We start from the raw sequence: 13,500 nt of genomic DNA on the forward strand, positions 1-13,500 counted from the left end.
TACTTTGTAGGAAGTTTTGAATATGGGACTCTTAAAGTTTGTTTTTCAAGACTGTTTGAACTATTATGGGTCGTTGCATTTCCATATGAATTTTAGGATCAGCTTGTCCATTTCTGTGCGCGTGCGCACACACACGAGCTGGGATTGTGTTCAATTTGTGGATCAATTTGGGAGAACTTTCAATCCACAAACGTGGGATTTCCTTCAGCAATGTTTTAGTATCCGGTGTAAGAATCTTGTACTTTTGTTATGCTTAGTACTAGGTACTTGACTCTTACTGCTACTGTCAAGAGAATTTTCTCGTTACAGAAGTCAGTTGACAGCTGTGTATTGATACATTCCTACAACACTGCTGAATGAATTCATTTATTAAGATCATGTCATCCGTACCTAGAAACAGATTTAATTTGTCCTTTCTAATCTAGATGTCTCTTGCCAAACCGCCCTGGCCGGAGCCTCAGTACACTCAGTGGCAGTAGAGGACATGCTGGTTGTCTTTCATCACACATGATGATGTTAGCGGTGTTTTGTAGAAGTGAGCTTCCTCACCCTGATAAAGACAGTCAATCAGTTGTTTGCTGAGTGTTTTTATCATGAAAAGGTGTTAAGCTTTGTATCTACTGAGGTGATCATATCAATAGAATGAGTAACAACAACTACCACATGGTGTGGTACTTTGATTTTCCAGGTGTTAAGCCAACTTTTCATTCCTTGGATAAATCCCACTTGGTCATGGTATAGGGCCAAACTGGAAGAAATTTTATTTTTACAAATCAGTAAGGAAGTAGTAGTATCAAAAAAAATCTACACTAATGTACTTCAACGTTAACGAAGACATTTTCTAAATAAAGAGAGTCAGACATACAGAGGCCTAAATGCATTTTGGCTTTATTGGCCCTAAAAGGAGGCAAGGTGTACGATGAGAAAGCATACTCCCATTGTTTCCAAGGGAGTTCACCGGGAAAGCCACATAACTTGCGCAGGGAGCTCTGTTGCGGGGAGGGGCCGGGCCCTTTCCTTGGGTGGAGAGGAGAGTGAGCAGCGGGCCACTGGCTGAAAGACCATTTCTTCTGCCCATCCCCACATCCTTCAGCGATTTTCTCGGTATTTCACTGACAAAATATGCTAAGCTAGACATTTCCATGTTGAACTCTCTGCCCACATGACCCCTTAGGGATAACTGTCCTGTCCACGTGAGCCATCTAGGTCTTTTCAAAGGCCCTGTAGACTTGAAATAACCCTTCAACGATGGGGACACAGAAAAACAACAAAGATCTGTTTTTTCTGTTAAAGATACTAACTAGTTTGTTAAAAAGTTTATTTCAGTAACGTAAGGCAACAATTAATCTCAAGTCAGCGACCAGTGAAAAGAGAAGACAGACATTGTCCCTGCAGCTTCCTGAGTTATCAGCTGGCTATGGCCCCTTCAGTGGTAACATCTTCGAAATCCTCTCATGCTCATTTATATCAGCTAAACTGTGGGAACAAATACTTCGTGCAACAGTCGCTCATCGGTCAGGCACAAGGTAAATTTTAAGCATTTCTTCAAAATCCCAACTCTTCACATTTTCACTGAATGTACAGTACTGGGCTACTTACATTTAAATTGTACAGGAAAGAATGCGTTGGTTAGAATCTGGAAAGACCCTTTCAGAAATGAGTTTTGAATGGTCAGATACTCAAAGAAAACAAGCTCTTTAATCTCAGAGGCCGCTCGCTGACAAACCAGACAGTGTGCTTATGAACAGAGCCACGAGTATCATCTGTACCCAACCATTTCTGGCACTAAAACCATCTGCCCAAATACTAAATGTGCCCTGAGACAAGTGACTTGAAAACCAAAACAAGAGATCCTGTTCACGAAGGAAAATAACCTAAAGGCAAAAAGAGAATCATGATTATTGGCAAAAGGGAGTAACCAACCTCCTTCCCAAAGAGAAAAGAATTGTTATGTAACAATGTCCTTCCTCAATACGGCATTTTGTTTTTTTCCATGTAATCTAAGATTAACCACAGGGACAGAAAATCCGCCCCTATTTTGAAATCTGGCAGGAGCCAGGTTCTCGCAGCACTGAGACTAACGCGCGGCTTCGACGAGGCCCGGGAGCCACACGCGTGCCAGCCAGCAGTGCCGTGAGGGGGTGCCCAGTCAGGGTGCGGGGAGTCACAGACCAGACTCAGCAGGGGTAGGAGCAGCGTGACCGGGCCTGCGACGCACACGTGGGATGCTCTGTGCGGGAGGAGCGGAGGGACGCTTTGTTCGTTTTACCGGGGCTCTTCTTTAAAATGTCTTTTTGGCCTCTGCTTGCTAATCTCCAGGGAAAAAGGAGAGCTAGCAGAAGTTATCGCTCGTCTGACCAAATCCCTGCAGTGCCACAGCCACGGAGCCGGGGGGACCCGCCGGCACCCGCCTTCTAAACGAAAAGTACCTCCGGGTCTTGGGCCTGCCGTGACGCAGGGCCCGAATCCCAGCGGCCAGAGGTTCGGTGGCCTCGCTCCGGCATGGGCCACCGCCCCCGAGGCCCAGCAAGGCCGGCTCCGCTGGACAGCCTTTGAGCAACTATCCGGACCGAGTAAGGACTCTGTGCGTCAGTACAATTATGCCCTGAAGCATGAACCTTGGAGAAGAGAAGATTCATAAAATGCCCAGCCTCTCCTTACTCTCTTCCTGCCACGGCAACTGCATGCTCTGGGGACAGAACTGAAGATGCGTGACTGCGCACACGACGTCCTGAACCAGAAGAGCCTCCGAGAACCCAGCAGGAGCTGCAGCTGCTCTCGGACTGACAAGGTGGAGAGGGCGGAACAGGGTATCCTGGGCCTCGAGAGCAGCCTCAGACAAGCATCAGAACGATGGTCTTGAGTCCCCAGCACGGCACAGCTCCCCACCTCGGGGCTGGGCTGCGCGGCAGGTGGGGAGGAAGCAGAGCTCTGGGCCCGGACCGGGGCCCCCGGAGCCCACTGCCCGTCCCCAGCCCCTGCCGGAACCGCCTTCTGTACCCCTGGTTCCGTCGCAGGGGAGTTACCACTCCGGGGAACGGCATCCGAGCTACCCTCCACAGCTTCGACTGGAAACGTCATTTGTCTAGTGAACAGTGAGCGGGCTCACGGTGCCCTCTACACCGTTCATGATTCTAAGGGGAGAACTACTGAAGTGGTCGGTTGGCTTTAATCCTTAAGGTCACAGAAAAGGACTTCCATGTGTAGTGGTAGTACCCACATGTGCTTAAGTGCCAGAAAACTGGCGTCTTCAAGTGTCAAAAAGGCCATGCGTCACTACCCACTGCGCTAGGTGTGTGGCCGTGAAGAGCATCTGCCCCCAAGCTCTGAAAAACCACGGACTTACAATCTGAACACGTGCTCATGAAAAATCATGGACTTACATTACAGATACCCACGTGACGCAGGGAGAAAGCACGTCACGGGGGGTATCCTGCCAGGCATGTGCTTTGAGCCCGTCCAGAAGATTAAAACACAAAGAGACTGTACGTGCACACCCAGGCTGAGGGAAACGTCCAGTCTGGGAACTTGTCTTTCAGGGCATCCAGCTGGGAGGACCTCTTCTCTTCACCAGACAGGTGGTGGGCAGCAATGGCCACGGTGACCATTCCTTCAGGCCGTTCTTCCAAGACCTAGCAGAGAACAGTTGGCAGTGCTTTAGTTCTCTGAAGGCAGAATCAGCCCGGTTTTTACCACGTTACCACCCGGGAGCCTGGCGGTGACCGTGGCAGAGCTGGCAAATCCCCACCTGCACTTCTATCCAGAACCGCCACGCAGAGGCCTGGAGCCCGTGGGAGTAAAATACGAAGTAGTCCCCGCCTTTACTGGTGACGGGGGTGCCGTTGCCAAGAGACCACTGAGAAAGCGTTGACCCTTCGTGGGTGCGAATGTAGAACGACATGTGGCTTGGTCCTGAAAGGTAAGAGGAACAGTCTTTCAAAAGGCATCGGGAGAAGCAGTTAATTCACCACCAAGCCAGACTATGAAGGCACACCTTACATCACTTGAAAGATTCTCGCTCCAGACCTAAGGGAGGTCTCCTGGCTCGGATGTTCTGCGTGTGTCAACCGGGGTAAGTAATGAGGTAGGTCACGAGGCACAGCAGAAATTTACAATGACAAAAGCTGTCATCTAAACATACAAGAACCTAGCACTTGCGAGGCCTTCAGAAATCCAGAGAATAAGCTTCATTTAACCAAGAGGGACCTTCGAAAACTACAGCAGAAGAACGGACAGTGAGGGTTTTAACCTGTCCAGACACATTTCGAAGACAACATCCCAGTGAGGGTGGAAGACCAGTGTCCAGTGGGGGGCGTGACCGACACCAAGAGGGAGCCAGGGAAGCTGGGTAAGCAGACTCAGAGCCCGCGAGACACTGACACAGACAGTAAAAGGCTCCACGGTTATGGGGTCAAAGGAAAATACACACTTTCCTACATCATATGTGGTCAAAACAAAACTGTACACTTTCCTAAAATGCCAGAAAATATTTTAAAGAGCAAAGATGACCGATCACACAAAATGGAATATAGCAAAGCACAAAATATTGGAACAAAGTTGAGACCAAATGCATCAGTCATAGAAATAAATGTGAAAAGGGGGAAAAAAAATAACTCGGATTATTCAAAAAACACGAGTTTCAGAAAGGGTAAAAATAAAGGAATAAACAAAGGGGTTTCTGGCTAGCAATTTTTAAAAAAGACCTCTTTGATATCAGGGGAAAAAACCAGGATTCAAGACAAAAGCACTAAATGTAAAAAGGCACTTTTTAATACTAAAAGTTTTAATTCACAATGACACAAAATTGTGAATCCTGTGCATTAAGTAACAGCAACTACTTGAAGCAAAATACAGGAGATGCAGAAAGATACCTAGGTATATAGGAAGACTACAAATAAGAAACTAACACTCCACTGTCAGTACAAGACATCAGTTGAACACAAAAAGATCAGTGAAGTAGATTATATGGATATATATACACATCAAACTTTACAAGCTGGTAACACAGAACGTATCTTCTAAAGGGGACACAAAATACTCAAAATATTAACTTAGGAAGGAAAGCATCCATTTCATAACACATATTACAAATAACACAAAATAGCTTTCTACCTGAAAATTAAAAGACTTCTAGGAGAAAAAGGAAATCTGAACAAAAATCACAAGTTTTTTGTAAACAGTGAAAAGCAGTGATAAGAGGAAAATCCATAGCAATAAACATTTTTTTTATAAAATAGTACAACAAAGAGAACAGAAAACAAATATTACAGATAAGAAGAAATCAAGAAAGTAGAGACCAGAAATAAACAGACCTAACTTAATTCTAAAAATCAGATTTTTTTAGTAACAACTCTACTAGCTAACTTGGTTAAGAAAGAGACGGGAAGGGGAGTGGAGCCGAGAAAACACAAGTATACAAAAAGAGTAAGAAAAATAAACAGAAGAAATGTTTAAAATCACACGTTGACTACAAGCAGACCTCTGTACTATTAAATTTGGAAACCCAAATGAAATGTGGATACTTTTTAAGGAAAACAGATTACTGTACTCTCTTGTACTGTACGAGAGAGATAAATCTTAGATGAATTTCCCAAGAAAAAGTTAGGAAACTACCCCCCACGAAAAAACACCATGCCCAGATGGTTTCAGAGAGGAATTTAAGCCAACGTTTTAGCCAGTTCAAATGCTTCCTAAACTGTTCCGTGGTACTGGAAATTAAGGAAGACTTACCATTTTTATCACGTTTATACATTTATGGGTAACATATAACTAAATCTGATTAAAGAGAACCAAAAAAATAAACAGACATGGACCAGTATCAGGAGTATTAACAGAAAGTATCTAAATTGTAGCACACAAAATCCAACATCACATTAAGAAAATAAGCCATAACCTAGTGGAATAAACCACGTTAAAAGACCCAAGGAAGAAAAAAACCCTAGACAGATGCTTTAAAAAAAAAAGCCTTTTCTAAAATTAAAACCCAATTCCTTAGAAAAACAGTCCAGAAATGACAGTTGATAAACGCTTGCTTAACAGGATACAAAATATACACCCCAGGCCTAAGGCTAGTCTCTCACATGTTGGGAAACACATGAGACCTGTGCTCTAAGTAAAACAAGGACGCTTGCTCACTACATCCACAGCTGCTCCACACCATCAGCCACTTAGACACATCAGTTATGGGCCTAGGAACTGGTAAAGAAAGAAAGACTATTTGCAGTCGATACGCTGTAGTCAATAAGCTATATACTTGGTCTGTTTTTGTAAGGCTAACAGGCTAAGAATGTTTTTTACGTATTTAAACAGTAGTTAACAAAAAAGTCTACATTGGGGACATATGGCAAAGCCTAAAATAGTATCTGGCCATTTAAAGGTTGGCAATTCCTAGTAAACCTGGAGAACTCTAGAGGAGTGATGATTAACGCAAAAAGTGAAAGATTCAGTGAGGTAGCAAAGATACAAATTTGACCTACAGAAACCAGCTGCCTTTACGCCAACAAATATAACCCGTTAGAGAACATAAAGGTAGAGAAAATTCCAATTATGTCAGCCACAAAAACTAGATGAGGAAAATCTTTTAACACTTAGGAAAGACAGAAGTCGATATGAACATGTGAAAAGACATTGCTAGTTCATGGACAGGGTGAAAAAATTATGTCCGTTCTCCTTACTCTATAAACTTACTATGATACTCCCCCAAAACACCAATTAGTAATAAATTTTATATCACTTAGGTTAATACTAAAGTTCATATGGAAAACAAACAAAAATAGCAAGGAAAATAATAACAAAATTACAATGGATTTTCACCCTTATGATCATTAAGCTGCAAAGCTTCTATAACTAAAAATATGGTAACTGGTACACAGACCCACACAATTTTTTTCTGATTTCTTGACATTTGTAATCACAAAATATAGGGCAGTAGATGTGCAACTTGCCTGCCAGGAACCTAAATTTTACTGGAATTCTCCAAATTGTGCATAAAGGATAGAGAAAGGTTTGGATTTTTCTGTGCTTCCTTTTTACAAGCTGGTGATTAAAAATCAGAAATAATTATTGGCATGACAAAAAACCGGTTGGTGCAAAATAAATTGATTTCCAATTAAATTTTAAAAGCCCAGAGAAAACAAAAGTATCCACCACTGAAAGCATCAGCTAAGGCACTGAATGCCCTGCAAGGGCTTCATTCCATGGTTAGCTACCAAGTTTTATTACTTCCCTTCTCCCATCTTGTGTCTGTCCTCCAGCTTTCTTTGCATACTAGATATTCAAGTCCCTTCTGAGTTAAACTATGCCTTAGCACCTAAATTATTTACTCTTTAGTGTAAATAAAATGGTCACAGTCATCAAAAAAATACAAAAATGAAACCTACTAGTGGGCGAGGAAGCTCAGTAAAAAGTGGGCAAAAGTTGAGGTATACAATCCAATTAACTTGGACAAAGATGCCAAAGCAGTTCAATAGGGTAAGGTAAGTCTTTTCAACAGATAATGCTAGAACAACTGGATATCCATTTTAAAAAAAAGAACCTTGGCTTCTACCTCACATCGTACACAAAAAATTATTTCAAAGTATATCACAGACCTAAATGTAACAGCTAAAGCTATGAAGCTTCTAGAAGGAAACATCAGAATCTATCTTTGTTGACCTCCGGTGGGCAAGAATTTTTTAGAGAGGACATATAAAGTATTAACTGTAAAGAAAAACCTGATAAATTGGAATTCACAAAAATTTAAAACTTGTACACATCAAATGACTCCTTTAAGATAATGAATGGACATGGGGCACCTGGGTGGCTCATTTGGTTAAGTGTACAACTCTCGGTTTCAGCTCAGGTCATGACCTCACAGCTTCGTGGGTTTGAGTCCACACTGGGCCTCTGTGCTGGCAGCACGGAGCCTACTTGGGATTCTCTCTCCCGGCTCCTCCCCCACTCACGCTGGTCTCTGTCTCTCTCAAAATAAATAAACTTTAATAAAAAAAAAAAAAAATGAATGGACGAGAACATCTGGATAAAATATATATATATATATATATATATATATATATATATATATATGATAAAGGATTTTGATCTGGAACATAAGCACTCCTATAAATCAGTAAGCCCAAGTTTTAGAAGGGAAGAAGAAATGAAGACACAAAAGCAAGATACCTGAATGGTCAGTAAGCACTTGGAAGCATGTTCCACGTCATGACTTACAGAGAAATGCAAGGGCTACTACTAAATGCCCGTCAGAAATGGTATGATGGAAAGAACAGAAAATACTAGAGTCAATGTGGAACTGGAATTCTCATACACTACTTGTGGGGAATAAAATACTAATACTCAAAAGAACATAGCTCAATCTCAAGAACATTATGCCTAATGACCCAGACCCCGAATGTTACATACTGGATGATTCCATTTATATGAAATTCAAGAATGATACAAGTGAACAGTAGCAGGAACTTTCAAAAGTGAACTTCCTATGTTCGAGTTCTCCGGAGCTCCGGAGACACAGAACCAATCCTCCGCATCAGCAAATCAAATCCAACAATGTGCAAAAAGAATTATATACTACAACCAGGTGGGATTTATTCCGTGTATGCAAGATTGATCCAGCCTCTGAAAACCAGTTAATATAATCCATCACAGCAAAAGGCTAATAAAGAAAAATCACATGGTCATATCAGCAAACAGAAACATGTGACAAAACCGAAAATCCATTCACGAAGCTCAGCAAACTAAAAATAGAGGGGAATTTCCTCAACCTGATAAAGGGCCGACTAACATCATGGTAAAAATGTAGACACTTTCCCCCTAAGATCAAGAGCAAGGCAAGGATTCCCACACTTACTACTCCTCTTAGCAGTCTTTTTCAAAATACTAGAAGTCCTAGCTAATGCAGTGAGACGAGAAGAAGCAATAAAAGATCAAAAACAGATTTGGGAAGGAAGAAATAAAACCATCTTTGTTTGCAGATGACATGATCATCTATGTAGAAAATCCCAAAGAATCAACCAAAAATCTCCTGAAACTAATAAACAATGATGGCAGAGTTGCAGGCTACATGGTTACATACCATCAATGAAAACTCTTATTTACATTAGCATCCCCCAAAATGAAATACTGAGGTACAAATCTAACAGAAGTTGTATATAGAATCTGTATGAGGAAAACTACAAAATATAGTTCTGATGAAAGAAAATAAATGAGATATAAACAGAGATACTCCACGTCACAGGAAAAAATATTAAGATGTCATTTTTTTAAAGTGTTTATTTACTTTGAGATAGAGGGAAAGCACCAGTGCGGGAAGGGGAGAGAGAGAGGGAGAGAGTGAATCCCAAGCAGGCTTTGCACTGTCAGCACAAAGCCTGACTCGGGGCTCAAACCCATGAACTGTGAGATCGTGACCTGAGCCGAAATCAAGAGTAAGATGCTTAACTGACTGAGCCACTCAGGCCCCCCTAAGATGTCATTTTCCCCAACTTGATCTGCAGATTTCAATGCGCTTCCATTTAAGCATCCCAGAATGTTGTACTGTGGATATGGGCAAACTAATACGTGGAAAGACAGAAGACAAGCAGTATATCGCAGAAGAACAAAGTCTGACAGGATGGATACCACCCACCTTCGAGACTTGATCAAGACAGCATCGTGATGGCAAAAGACACAAACAGGTAAGAACAGAATGGAAAGCCCAAAAATATACCCACGCATACACAGTCAACGGATTCCTGACAAAGGTCAGGTCATTCGGGAGAGATGGGACAGTCTTCAACAGATGGTACTGGAACAACTGGAAATCCACATGCAAAGCAGGAAAAAAAAAAAGTCGAATCCCACACACAGACCTTATAACAAAAACACACAAAAAACACATAAATTTACTCAGAATGTATCTATCATAGACCTAAATATAAAACACAAAACTAAACTTGCAGAAGATAACAGAGAAAATCCAGAGACCTTGGGTTTGGCAATGACCTTTAGACGTAACACCAAAATCATGACCCATGAAAGAAAAACTGATTGTGTTGGACTTCATTAAATTTAAAGCCTTACAATCTGTGAAAAACACTGTTAAGAGAATGAAAAGATAACCCAGACCAGGAGAAAATATTTGCACACCACTTACTGATATAAAGGACTTCTATCCACATACACAGAGAACCCTTAAATTTCAATAGAAAAAAGCCAAACAGCCCAATTAATAAACAGACACCTCACCAGAGGACACACACAGATGGCAAATAACCTAAGAAAAGATGCTCAGCCTCACAGGTCATTAGGTAATTGCAAATGGAAACAAGAAGATGCCACCACGTTGCTATCAGAATGGCCCAAGTCCCAAACACAGTACCAAATGCTGGTGACAATGCGGGACAGTACATCCACGCTGGAAGAGCCTGGCAGTTTCTTACAAAGGTAAATCTAGCCTATCATATGATCTAGCAACTGCACTCCTAGGTTTTTATCCAAATGAGGTCAGGGGCGCCTGGGTGGCTCCGTCGGTTAAGCGTCCTACTTCAGCTCAGGTCATGATCTCACGGCCCTTGAGTTTGTGCTGACAGCTCGGAGTCTGGAGCCTGTTTCAGATTCTGTGTCTCCCTCTCTCTCTATCCCTCCCCTGCTTGCACGCATGCACTCTCTCTCAAAAACACACATTAAAAAAAAACAAATGAAGTGAAAACATGTCTAGACAAAAACCTGCAACCAAGATGTTCTGCAGTAGGTAAACAGATAAACTATGGTACATCCACAATGCCATCCAGCGCTAAAAAGAAATGACCTATCAAGCCCCTAAAGACAGGAGGGCTGTCTGCTAAATGAAAGAAGCTGTCCTGAAAGGGTGGCAAACCTTATGACTGCCGCTACGAGAGAGTCTGGAAAAGGCAAAATAGTAGAAGCAGTAACATAGATCAGTGGTTGCCAGAGGGGGTGGGAGGAGAGGGCTGACCGGGGGTGCATGGGACTCTCAGGGCAGGGAATCTACTCCATCTGATACGGGGGTACGTGACATTACACATCTGTCAAAACCTACAGAGCTATGCAACACAAAGAGTGAACCGAATCCTAATATGAACCAGGGGCTATAATTAATGGATCAGTCCTGGCTCCTCCGTTTTAGGAAATACCCCACACTCTACTGCAAGGTCTTAAGAAGGGAAGTGGTGGGGGCGGCTGGGTGGCTCAGTCGGGGAAGCGTCCGACTTCGGCTCAGGTCATGACCTCGCGGTCCGTGAGTTCGAGCCCCGCGTCGGGCTCTGTGCTGACCGCTCAGAGCCTGGAGCCCGTTTGAGATTCTACGTCTCCCTCTCTCTCTGCCCCTCCCCCGTTCATGCTCTGTCTCTCTCTGTCTCAAAAATAAATACATGTTAAAAAAAAAAAAATTAAAAAAAAAAAAGGAAGTGGCGGGAGGGGAGCTCTACTTTCTGCTCAGTTTTTCTGTGAACCTAAAACTGCTCTAAAAAAAATAAAGTCTAATTTTCCTCAATAAATCATTACTAATCTGCTTGAGGTACCTTTACAAACACTGCGTTCTTGCTGAGTTGTGGTTACTATTATTTAAAGAGAAAGTATACACACTTATTAAGAATTTTAAGAGAAGGAGAGAAGAAAAAAATGTCCTATGACTTACCTGTTGCTTCAAACGTCAGCTTTATAGAATCCCAGGGTGTCTGTTCTTTGGACACGAGTCTGAAATGAGCAGGATTTCCTGGAGAAACTTCTGGAGCAGGAAGATACCAGTTTTTCCTATTTGGAAAGGGAGCTTCAATATTTAGGATGCTTAATTAGTTGACAGCTACCTATACCTCTGGACCTGGTCACACATATGAATCACATTCTGGGGCATGAAAATAAGCTTGGGGTGCCTGGGTGGCTCAGTTGTGTCCAACTCTTGACTTCAGCTCAGGTCACAGTCTGTGGGATCAAGCCCCACATCAGGATTCTCCCTCTGCCACTCGTCCACTCTTGCTCTCTCTCAAGATAAATAAACGAAAAAAACAAAACAAAACCACCCGACTCTGATGGATAGGATAAACCACGCTGACTACTCTGAAGGCCCGGGCTACTGGGTAATAAAACTTACCCAAAATTAAGATCAAAGGATCCAGGCGATCTTGACTCCACTACCCATCCTACTCCTTCTTATCCAACCCTTGACTACCAAACTGTAAAAGCTTCCCAGGAATGAAAGTTCGCAACTCATAGTTATCTGCTATCTACCAGACCAGTTGAGAGAGCCAGCCTTTCTAACTACTCGGGCTTCCAGAGGAAAGACTTCCTAAATTTGAAAAGGCAACGGTAAACTTCCAAGCTCTCTGTCCCACTAGAGGAGGAGAACTTGTGCAGTGACAGGCAAACAGCGTACCTGGCACTTGACCTCTGTTCACCAGCTGCACTAATGAAGTACTTGCATAGCGACGGGACCTGAGAACTGACCCCCCGACTAAAGCAGCACAGGAGTGAACCCACCTGATCAGAAAGTGCACCGGGAGGTACCACGGGAAACCACAGAGGGGTGCGTTCTCCTCACAGTGAGCTCGGATGCTGTCGTTGATCTCCGGAATATGAGGTGTTATGTGAGACATTCCAGTGTAATCAAACCCATTGATCCAGATCCCAGAGTCCCGTTTGACTACGTTTCCATCCAGGTCATGAAAGGTTCTAGTCATGTGCTGGAAAGAACCGACCGATGAGAATACTACTCGAATCCCCTCCCCCACATCCCCCATCCGGAGGGACAGACAGAGGACATCCACAACAGCAAGAACTGGCGTGGCTGCAGTCACAGGGACCCTCCCTCACTGCCGCGGGAGGCGTGGGCTGGCACGGCCGCTTCAGGAAACTGCTTGGTGTCCCCCCAACGTGCACGCAGCCTTCGAGCCAGCAATTCCACTCAGGAACGTGTACTCAGAGAAACTCCTGAAGGTTCAAGAGCTCTGATTCGGCACTGCCCACACCAGCGAATACTGCAAACCACCCCAACACCCACCAACGGCAGAATGGCCAGATAAAGGGGGGGTGCCCCCCCCCCAGGAGTCTCCCGCACCACCGTGACACACAGCAACGTGCAAGCTTCTCACATGCTGCCGGCAAACAGCAGCAAGTCACAAATGCATAGTTAGGCACGGCCTTCTCAGAAGTTCACAAAGAGGCAGATGGTATCTTCTGGTTTAGGGATTCACACATACGTGGCAAAGAAAAATAACGTAATGATTAATCCTAAACTTCAAGATCGCAAATGAGTACATCCTAGCAGGTGGGAAGGGGGCAGAACCGGGAGGAAGGGCACACGCGGGTTTTATGAGGTGCTGCTTAATGTTCTTTCTTTCACACTCGACGATCAATATACAGATGCAGTTTCATTATTCCTTACAAATACATATTTAAGTTTCATTAACATGTTTTTGAAAACCTATTTCAGAGTTAAAAGACACGGACACTAGAACTGCATTTAGATAAAGGCCACAAACAAATGCATCCTAACACACACACACACAC

At 43.3% G+C, this 13,500-nt stretch overlaps 1 protein-coding gene across 2 annotated transcripts in view; it reads right to left on the minus strand.

The window, feature by feature from the left end:
* Window positions 1-872: 872 nt before the first annotated feature.
* Window positions 873-13,500, minus strand: part of ERMP1 (endoplasmic reticulum metallopeptidase 1) — a 44,488-nt gene continuing 31,860 nt past the window's right edge. For both annotated transcript variants that reach the window (XM_027041166.2, XM_027041165.2), the window contains 4 exons: window positions 12,472-12,674; window positions 11,633-11,748; window positions 3,749-3,912; window positions 873-3,632 (listed from right to left, as the gene is read on the minus strand). In XM_027041166.2, coding sequence (XP_026896967.2) covers window positions 3,468-3,632; window positions 3,749-3,912; window positions 11,633-11,748; window positions 12,472-12,674 — 648 coding nt within the window. In that variant the 3' untranslated portion in view covers window positions 873-3,467. The remainder of the gene's footprint in view (window positions 3,633-3,748; window positions 3,913-11,632; window positions 11,749-12,471; window positions 12,675-13,500) is intronic.

Source organism: Acinonyx jubatus, chromosome D4, assembly GCF_027475565.1.
Source record: "Acinonyx jubatus isolate Ajub_Pintada_27869175 chromosome D4, VMU_Ajub_asm_v1.0, whole genome shotgun sequence".
NCBI classification, from domain to species: domain Eukaryota; kingdom Metazoa; phylum Chordata; class Mammalia; order Carnivora; family Felidae; genus Acinonyx; species Acinonyx jubatus.